The 11,459-nt window shown below is 44.9% G+C and overlaps 1 protein-coding gene and 1 long non-coding RNA gene across 2 annotated transcripts in view; both read left to right on the forward strand.

Annotated features, from left to right (window-relative positions):
• Positions 1 to 9,500, forward strand: part of LOC147007238 (uncharacterized) — a 16,773-nt gene extending 7,273 nt beyond the window's left edge. Inside the window, exons 2-5 of the mRNA XM_085867483.1 lie at positions 3,253 to 3,393; positions 4,881 to 5,147; positions 6,587 to 6,678; positions 9,324 to 9,500. Of these exons, the coding sequence (XP_085723609.1) occupies positions 3,253 to 3,393; positions 4,881 to 5,147; positions 6,587 to 6,678; positions 9,324 to 9,500 (677 nt within the window). The remainder of the gene's footprint in view (positions 1 to 3,252; positions 3,394 to 4,880; positions 5,148 to 6,586; positions 6,679 to 9,323) is intronic.
• LOC147007237 (uncharacterized) overlaps positions 1 to 11,453 on the forward strand; it is a 48,708-nt gene extending 37,255 nt beyond the window's left edge. Inside the window, exons 2-3 of the long non-coding RNA XR_015054327.1 lie at positions 10,066 to 10,219; positions 10,434 to 11,453. This is a non-coding gene — a long non-coding RNA (uncharacterized LOC147007237). The remainder of the gene's footprint in view (positions 1 to 10,065; positions 10,220 to 10,433) is intronic.
• Positions 11,454 to 11,459: the final 6 nt, after the last annotated feature.

Genomic DNA, 11,459 nt, shown 5'->3' on the forward strand with positions numbered 1-11,459 from the left:
ACACTCACTCTCACTCTCTCACTCACACACTCTCTCACTCCCTCACCCACACTCACTCTCACTCTCTCACACTCACTCTCAGACTCACTCACACTCACTCTCTACTCACTCTCTCAGACTCACACACACTCACTCTCTCAGACTCACACACACTCACTCACTCACACACTCACTCACCTCACACACTCACTCACCTCACACACTCACTCTCCTCACACACTCACTCACCTCACACACTCACTCACTCACTCTCTCTCTCACACACTCACTCTCACTCTCTCACTCTCACTCACACACACTCTCACACACTCACTCTCTCTCACTCTCTCTCTCTCACACACTCACTCTCACTCTCTCTCTCTCCCTCACTCTCTCTCTCACACACACTCACTCTCTCACTCTCTCTCTCTCTCACACACTCACTCTCACTCTCTCTCTCACACACTCACTCTCACTCTCTCACTCTCACTCACACACACTCTCACACACTCACTCTCTCTCACTCTCTCTCTCTCACTCTCTCTCTCTCACACACACACTCTCACTCTCTCTCTCTCACACACTCACTCTCACTCTCACACGCACACTCTCACTCTCACTCTCACACACTCACTCTCTCTCACACACTCACTCACTCTCTCTCTCTCACATACTCACTCTCACTCTCTCTCTCTCACACACTCACTCACTCTCTCAATCTATCTCACACACTCATTCTTCTCTCACACACTCACACACTCACTCACTCACACACACTCTCTCACATACTTACTCTCACACTCTCTCACACTCACTCTCACTGTCTCTCACACTCACTCACTCTCACTCTCTCTCACACACTCACTCTCACTCTCTCACACACTCACTCTCACTCTCTCACTCACTCACTTCACTCTCACTCTCACACTCTCACACTCACTCTCACTCACTCTCTCACACACTCACTCTCTCTCACACACTCACTCTCACACTCTCAGTCTCACACACTCACTCTCTCTCTCTCTCTCACACACTCACTCTCATTCTCTCTCACACACTCACTCTCTCTCACACTCACTTTCTCTCACACTCTCTCTCACACACTCACTCACCACTCACTCCACACACACTCACTACACACACACTCACTCACCACTCACTCACTCTCTCTCACACACTCACTCACTCACTCTCTCTCACACACCTACTCACTTTCTCTCTCACACACCCACTTTCACTCTCTTACATAGTCACTCTTACTCTCACACACACATTCTCCTCTTTACTTCTTTCTTCACACACTCTTACTTTCACTTTCACTTCACACACTCACTTTCACTCTCACACACTACTTCACTTTCACTCACACACTTTCACATACTTACTCTCTCACACTTTCACACTACTTCACTGTCTTCACACAACTCTCACTTTCTCACACACTCACTCTCACTTCTTCACACTCACTTTGGCACTTTCACACACTACTTCACTTCTTCACACACTCACTCTCACTTTCACACATCACTTCACTTTCACACTCACTCTACCACTCACTTCTCACACACTTCCACATACTCTCACTCACTCTTCTACACCACACACTTACTTCACTTCACTTTCACACTTACTTCTTTCACACACTCCACTGCCTTGACACTGTCACTTTCACACACTCACTCTCTCTCTCACACACTCCACTTCCTTCATTCTCTCACACTGTCTCACTTCTTCACACTCCACTGTCTCATTCTCACACTGTCTCGCTTCACACACCTAATTTTACTTTCCCACTTTACTCACACACACTTCATCTTTTCACACACACTTCACTTTACTCTCATTTAATTTACTTCTTTCTCTTACACTCTCATTTACTTACTTCTTTCATATACACTACTTACTTTCTCACACACTCTCACTTCACTACTTTCTTCACACACTTACTTCACATACTTTACTTCACACACTACTTCACTTTCACACTGTCTCTACTTTCACTCTTCACATCATTCTCACTTTCACTCTCTCACACTGTCTCTCACTTACTTCTTCACACACCACTCACGGGTTTCTGTTCTGCCACTTCACTTCACACTACTCACACACACTCAGTTCACTTTCTCACACTCACTTTCACTTTCACTTCCACTCACTACCTCACACACTCACTCACATACTTACTCTCTCACTTTCACACACTTACTTTCACACTCTCTCACACTCTCACTCCCACACTCACTCACTGTCTCTCACACACTCACACCTCTCTCACACACTTCACTCTCACTCTTCTTCACACACTCACTGTCTCACTTTCACACTGTCTCACTTCACAATTGTCTCACTCTTACACTTTCACATTGTCTCACTCTCTCACACCTACACACACTCTCAATCTCTCTCACTCACTCTCACTCTCTCTGACACTCACACACACTCAATTTTAATTTTTCACACACTCACTCGCTTCTGACACTCTCACTTTCTCACACACTTACTCTCTCTCTCACACACTCATTTCCTTCCTCTCTCATTCTTTCTCACACCCTCACTCTCTCTCACACTCGCTTTCTCACACACCTACTTTCACTCTCTCACTCTCACTCACACACTTGATTTCTCTCACACTTCACTTCACTCACTTTCTCTCTCACACACTCACCTACTTACTTTCACACACTCTCACTTCACTCACTCTCACACACTTACTTCACACACTCTCACTCTCACACACTTCACTCTCACTCTCACACTGTCTCACTCTCACTTTCTCACACTGTCTTCACTTTCACTCTCTTCACACTGTCTCACTTCTCACTTTCTCACACTGTCTCACTCTCACTTCACACCTCCACTCTGGCTCTGTCTCACACACCTCTCACACACTCACTCTCACTCTCACACACTCACTCCCACACTCACTCTCACTGTCTCTCACACACTCACACTCTCTCTCACACACTCACTCTCACTTTCTCTCACACTGTTCTCACTTCTCACACTCACTCTCTCACACCTTCCACACACACCTCTAACTCTCACACACTCATCCTCACACACTCTCATACTCTCTCTCTCTCACACATACTCACTCTTCTCTGACACTTACCACACACACACACACACACACACACACACACACACACACACACACACACACACACATCATGTCACACTTCTCACCTCACACTCTCACTCTCTCTCTCACACACCCACTCTCACTCTTCTCTCACACACTACTCACTCTCACACTTCTCTCTCTCTCATGAGACTCACTCACATCTCTCTCTCTCACTTCTCACACACTTCACCACTCACTTTCACACACACTTCACTCTCACTCTCTCACACACACTCACTTTCACACACTTCTCTTCTCTCTCACACACTCACTTCACTTTCTCTCACATTGCACTCCACTCTCACTTTCACATCACACACACTTCACACACTTCACGCTTCTTCCTCACTTTCTCTTCACATACTAATCATTCTCACTTCTCTCTCTCACACACTCTACTTTCTCTCAATAACACACACACTCTCACTTTCTTCTCACACACTCACTCTCACTCTCACACGCACACTTCACTTCTACCACACACTCACTTCTCTCTACACACCTTTCCACTCTTCACTCTCTCTCTCACACACTTCCACTACCTTCAATCTATCTTCACACACACCTTATTTCCTTTTCTCACACACTCACACACTTCTCTTTTCACTTCACTCATCACACTCTCTCACATACTTACTTCCTCACACTTTCTCTCACACTTCACTCTCACTCTTCTTCACACACTCACTCACTCTACTGCACACACTCACTTCTCACTTTCTCACACACTCACTCTCACTTCACTTCTGCCACTCTCTACACACCACTACTTTGCACACACTCACTCTCTTCACACACTTACTCTCTTTACACTCTCTCTCACTCACACTTACTTTCACTCACACACACTCTCACACACACTCACTCTCCTCACTCTTCTCACTCTCTTTCATCTCACACACCCACTTTCATCTCTCACTTCACACAGTCACTCTCTACTTCACACACACTCTCACTACTCTCTCACACACACACTTTCACTTTCTCTTCACTCACACACTTTCTTCACATACTTTACTCTCACACTTCTCTCTCACACTTCCACTTTCACTCTCTTTCACACACTTCCTTCACTTCACTCTTCTCACACACTACTTTCACTTTCTCTCACACACTTCACTTTCACTCATCTCACACACTCACTCACTGTAACTCTCACTCTCTCTGACACTCTCACACACTCACTATCACTTCACTTTCTTCACACACTTCACTTTCTCATTAACATTCACTCACTCTCTTCTTCACACACTCACTTCGCTCTGACACTCTCACTCCCTCTCACATTAACTTCACTTTCTCTCTCACACACTACATTTCTCTTTCTCTATTCTTCTTCTCACACCTCATTTCTCTTCACACTTCTGCTTCTCTTTCACACACTCACTTCACTCTTCACTTCACTTACACACACACTCTTCATACCACACATCATCTCTTCACTTCACTTCACTACTTCTTTACACACCACTTCACTCACTTCACTTTTCTCACACACTTCATACTTTACTTCTCTCTGCACACACTTTCACTCACCACTTCTTCACACACTTACTTTCACACTCTCAATTTCACACACTTCACTTTCACTTCTTCACATCACTGTCTCACTCTCCTACTTTCTCTCACACTGTTCTTACTCTCACTTTCACACTGTCTCACTCTCACTTTCTCACACACACTGTCTCACTCTCACTTCTTCACACTCACTTGGCTCTGTCTTCACACTCACTCTGGTTCTTGTCTCACACTCACTACTCACACACGACTTCACTCACACTTCAGTTCACTCTCTCACACCTCCACTTCACTCTTCACACTCATCACTCACTCACACACTCTCTCACATACTTTCACTTCACTTCTCTTCACTTTCTTCACACACTTACTCTCACACTCTCTCTACACCTTCACTCACTTCACTCACACATTTCACATCCCACACTTCACTTCATTGTCTCTCACACACTTCACACTTTCTCTCTCACACACTCACTTCACTACACACACTTCACTTCCACACTCACACTGTCACTCTCACACTGTCTTCACTTCTTCACACTTCACTCTCTCACACTTCACACACATCTTAACTTCTTCTCACACACTTTCACTCTCTCTCTCACATACTACTTTCTGACACTTTCACACACTACTACACACACACACACACACACACACACACACACACACACACACACACACACACACACACACACACACACACACACACCTCTCACTTCACACTCTCACTTTCTTCTTCTCTCACGCAATTTACCTCGCACCTCACACACTTTCTTCTCACACACACTTCACTTCACTTCTCTCACACACTCCACTCATTCACTTTCTCACACACCTACTCACTCACACTTTCTCACACACACTCACTCTCACACTTCTTGCACACTCACTTACTCTTCACACACTTACTCTCTCTCACACACTTACTCTCACACTTCTCACTCACACACTCACAAACTCACCTTCACTTCTCACTCTACCCACCACTCACACTCTCTTCTCACCTCACACACTCTCATAGTTCACTTCACTCACTCTCACTCTCTCTGACACTCTCACAACACTCACTTCTCACTTTCTTTCACACACCATCTCAAGCCTCTGACACTTCCTTACTCCCTTCTCACACACCATCCACTTTCTTCTTCTTCAACACGCACTCACTCTCGCACTCTCACACACTCACTCACTTCTTCTGCACACCACACTTCACTTCACTTTCTTCTCACACATTATCACTCACTACTCTCTTCACACACCTTCCACTCACTCACTTTCTCACACACTCACTCTCACACTCTTGCACATACCTCCACTTCAAGATTTCAGAAGACTTCCATTATTTTCTTACACACTTACTTTCACACACCCCATTACTCACACTTCACTTTCCCTCACTCTCTCTCACATGCCACTTACTCTCACACACTCACTCTCACTCTCTCACACACTCACTCTCTCACTTCACTCACACACTCACAAATCTCACCCTCTTTCACTTTCCTGCACTCACTCACACTCTCTCTCAATCTCTCACACTCTCAGTCACTTCACTCACTACTCACTTCTCTGGACACTCTCACACACTCACTTCACTTCTCTCTCACACACTCAACTGCTTCTGACACTCTCACTCCCTCTCACACACCTCACTTTCTTTGCTCTCACACACTCCACTTCCCTCTCTATTCTCTTCTTCACACCTCACTTTCACACTTCATACTTTCTCACACTCGCCTTTCTCACACACTCACTCATCACTTTCTCACTTCACTTTCACTACATACACTTTCACTACACACATCTCACCACACTACCTTCTCACACACACCATCTATCACACTTTCTTCACACACTTCATCTCACTTCACTTCTTTCTCACACACTTCACTTACTTTCTCTCACACACTCCTCACTTCATCTCACTCTCACACACTTACTCTCACACACTTACTCTCACTCTCACACTGTCTCACTACTCACTTTCACACTGTCTTCACTTCTCACTCTCTCACACTGTCTCACTCTCACTTCTCTCACACTTCACTCTGGTTTCCTGTCAAACCACACTACTGGCCACACACTCTCTCTCACACACTCCACTTCACTACACACACTCACCCCACACTTCACTCTCACTGTCTCTCACACACTCACACTCTCTCACACACTCACTCTCACTCTCTCACACTGTTCTTCACTCTCACACTCTACTTTCTCACACTCACACACACTCTAATCCTCTCTCTCACACACTCTATCCTCAACACACTCTCACTTTCTTCTCTCTCTTCTCACATACTTACTCTCTCTGACACTCCTCACACACACACACACACACACACACACACACACACACACACACACACACACACACACACACACACACACACACACACACACACACACATGCATACACATCACACACACACACACACACACACACACACACTCCCACACACACACACTCTTTCACTCACACTCTCACTTCTCTCTCTCACGCAGACCTTCATTCGCACTCTCACACACTCACTCACTCTCTCTCACACACTCACTCTCTCTCACACACCCGACTCTCACTCTCTCTCTCACACACCCACTCTCACTCTCTTCTCACACACACTCACTCTCACACTTCTCTCACACACTCACTCTCACACTTCTCTCTCACTCTCTCTCACACACACTCACCACTCTCACCTCTCTCTCCTACACTTCCCTTCTTCACACACTCACTGCCTCACTCTCTCTCACACTCACACACACTGAAGGTACACTCACACACTCATCTCTCACTTCAAGATCTAACATTCTCACTTCCTTCACTCTCCTCGTCAGCCCCTTACTCTCCTCTCTCTTCACACTTTCACTCTCCCTCTCTCTCACACACACACACTCTCTCTCTCGACACACACACACTCTCTCCTTCACACACACACTCATCTCTCTCTCTCACACACACATATCTCTCTCTCTTCACACATTTCACTTCTGCTGCTCAAATCTGTTTCCATTATGACTGCATTGTAACACTGCATGGGAGATTTAATTGAAAAATCATTTTCAAAAAATATTTATGAATTAATTTGTTTTTATTTGTTTTGACAACCTTTCCGCGACCCCCCAAAAACAATCTCATGCCACCCCCAGGTTGAGAACTACGTTGCCCTAAAGAACTGAGATGCCTACAGGATAATTATCTTCTGGAAGCTATCAGATCACAATATGCAGTTTTTCTAACGTCGAACAGATTGAAACATCCATTGAATCCAGTAAAATATTCATACAATCCATATTTTTACCTTGCATTTATAAACATTTTTGCAGTCACAGTGTTGATATTATATTTTTCATGGCATTATTTACACAGTTTGGATTGGGAGAGGTGTTCAGAAAGTTTCTCGCTCTGACTTTATGGATATGTTTGGACCCACCACATATTGTGGGGTCGGTCCAAACACATCATTCTAAGCACTTTGCCGGACTTGTACATAAAAGTGTCAATGGGAGTTTTTGAAAAACCTTAAGACTTGAAATCAGAGCAGTGATCAAGTACATCCCATCTAAACGGGTTGACCCTAACAGGGAATCACATGGGGATGCAGTGGCAAATAGTGGGGGATGATGCCCCTTCACATATCCTTTTCATGAGCACGGAACAAACTGGCCAGGCGCAACTTACGTTACAGAGAGAGAAAACCTGGACTGTGGATGAGCAAAATGCAGATGCTCCAATGGGAAGCTGGAAGCCAGGTCACACCACAGAAGTTGATGTCGTCCACATATTCTGACGAATAACAGCAGATTGACAGTTGGCAAGTCACTGGAGAAAGATCAGGTAGCTACCACTGAGAGTTGGGCATCAGCATTCTGGTCAATGCACTCGAAGTCTTCCTTGAATCATTGTCACATGACGATCTTTTCAGCAAGACAAGTGCCCAGAATGTTAACTGCTGGTCAGAAGCCATCAAGAACAAGCACTGAAAAAGTTGAATTGAAGTGTGTTGCTTCTCCAGAACAATGGATCACTCCCAATACACAGCTTTGATTGCAGTGTTGTTACAGATCAGTTAGTATATATCACATCATTCGAAATGTAAATAAAGTATGTTCAGGAAAAGGCAACCACCTTAGGGATTGAATAAGTTTATACTGTGGGGAAAAGCAGGCATTTTGAGCAGTGCCCTGACAGCCTTCACACCCATGCCCGCCACGTGCGGGGTTGGCTTAATCAAATGAATCTATGCGGTAGCTGAGTTGCATGAATGATGGACTGGGGGGAAAAGAATTGTTATGGGAAATTTTGATCAAAGATATGTACACACAAATATCAAAGCCAAGCCAAGGCAGGTGGGCATCTCGACATCAGGCTTCACAGTGACCTTGTAGCAACACAATAAAAAAAGGCGACAGCAAGAGCCATACGAGGAAGGAAGGAACACGATGTAACCAGAGAGAAGCTGTAGCTGGGTGTGAGTGCACATCTGGGCTAAGCTGAAAGTTATTTTTTAGAAACCATGCTCAAAAACAGCAATGACAGTGCTGGGAGAGGGTTGCTTGTCTCACCGCATGACTGAGTGTGTTGCATGTTGAATCCCGACCCAGCTGCATCGCTGTGGATGCTGATCGATCTTATTTGCTGGCTAGTCGTGTTCTCGATGAACCCATTCTCATCCTGCTGGTGTCGTGGAGACAGCATCGTGCTAAGACAAATCTTCTCTGGGAATATCTAAAAGCAAAAGGCAAGTTCCTTGTTTCTCATTCTTTGGCACTGCTGGGCGCAGTGTGGTCCTTAACGGCAGGCAGTGGACTCGGGGTTCATCTGCTTGCTTCAGCGGTACTAAAGATCACCCTCCTGGGACTCGCAACGTGACTGGCCAGGTCGAGCATCACTTGGTGCACACTCACGCACTTATCGTATTGGTGCAACAAAGCCTGCTTTTGAATGTGAACACAACTGACTCCAATATAAATTCTTGCCTTGCTGGGGTCTTATTATTAAGAACTGGGTACCTGAGATGAGGTGCCAACTTGAAAGTCATGAGTTAAATCAAAACTGCATTGAAAGCTGTCATTATGTAATCCTTTAGCATTTTAGAAGTTAATAAATATGGCATGTGTAACTTTGGGGAGTTTTAAAATCATTGAGTGTTTCTGTTAAAATCATTGTGATGGAATCTTATTAAATGGTATGTGTTTGAAAAGCAGACAATCGGGATGAATAAATTGCTTATTAAATATCCTTTGATTTCATGTTGTACACTGGTTTCACCTGTTAAACAATAGATGGGACACATTGTGGTCTGCAAAAGTTTTCTGCCATGCTAGCCTACTGGGTAACTGGGGCACTCGCTTCGGTGCACAGAGGCAGCACGCAACAGTGCCCTCAGCAATCAACTGTGACTATGTACTGCTTCACAATCCATCCTATTCGTCAGATTTTTGGCTTCCTCACATTTCTCCTGGTTTTACAAGTTGGAGTTTTGAGAGAAGAGTTTTGATGAAGATGATGAGCTGATCGTGGTGGACAATAAGTTTATGGGCAAGAAGGACAATGACTACTCCAAGAGGGGCATAGCCAAAATGCAGCAGGTTTGTTCCTAAACTCAAGGGGGACTATGTTTAAAAATAACTAGAAGATAACACGGATGTGACACTGTAGTATATCGTGAAATGATTGCCTGTTATCTAAAAAAGCAGAGCATACTTTCTAATGTTAACCCAGTCCACTGTAAACAATGTTATCCGTGGAGTAGAAGCCGTCGTTGGGTTGACTTTTCATGGAATCATTTTCTTCTCGTTCCAGTAATTCGGCGGCTTGCTTCGAAGCACTTACGAATGGATTACAGTCATGCAGTACTGCCTGCAGCTTTTGAAGCAAATCACGTTGCAGGTCGCTGTTCCATGCTGTTCGATGAGCGATTTCGTTGGCAGTGTCCTCGATATAGATTTGCGAAAACTTCGGCGGTTTACCATTCTCGGGAAAAAAATGTCCGATTCTATGATAAAGACTGCCATGGATTCTGAACGTATATGGGCTCCTTGTGGGTAACACATCTTCCTGTACACCCAATGACGCGAACGCTAAACTCGAGTTGTATGCCCAAATGTTGGATCAAAATCCCTTGCTTCAGGTGTGCAGTCAGTGAAAAGGTGTTGCAAGAGCCGAGGTGGTTCACTGATGTTGGGAAGAAGAATTTTTCCTTGCATACCAGCATGTGGAAAATTTAGCGTTCACCCCGAGGCAACCGGAATGCAGTTCAGCTTTCCACATGTACGCACCACAGGAAGAGCACATATTGTCCATCATGCCAATGCTGTGTATGGGGGGAAATGGTCTTTCATTGTAGTCTTGCAATTCACCAAGAGCATGTGGCGAGATATTCTTTTGATAGCTGCGCTTCCTATTTCGTACTGCTGTTGCATGAAGGTTCTGCATTTTTACGTTTCGGCATCTTGTGGCTTACGGAATGCTCACTACAGTCTGGAAGGACTGGAAGGAAATAAACAGGGCCTCGCTTTATGAACGCGGTTGGAAATGTCAGCACGCTATTGGCGAAGCGGTTGCATGCACTCTATCTCGCCACGCTATTCGTGCAGTGTTCGTATGGTGGGGGGTTATAAGCTGTTTCAGGTTGGGGACCCATCACAGCAATTCTGGACCCTTTTGTCACGAAACTGCGATAATGGATCTGTACCAAAGGGGACATTTGTATTCCGAAGCAATACTGGACATGTGTGCCAAAGCACAGACTCATCCCTCTGCCACGTTCCTCAGAAACCATGGCAGTTTGTTCATTTAATAGTATAGATAATCACTGAAAGTAAATGA

This window comes from Eptatretus burgeri, unplaced genomic scaffold (assembly GCF_056783735.1).
Source record: "Eptatretus burgeri isolate ZD-2024b unplaced genomic scaffold, Ebu_testis_v1 Ebu_testis_scaffold_369, whole genome shotgun sequence".
Lineage (NCBI taxonomy): Eukaryota > Metazoa > Chordata > Myxini > Myxiniformes > Myxinidae > Eptatretus > Eptatretus burgeri.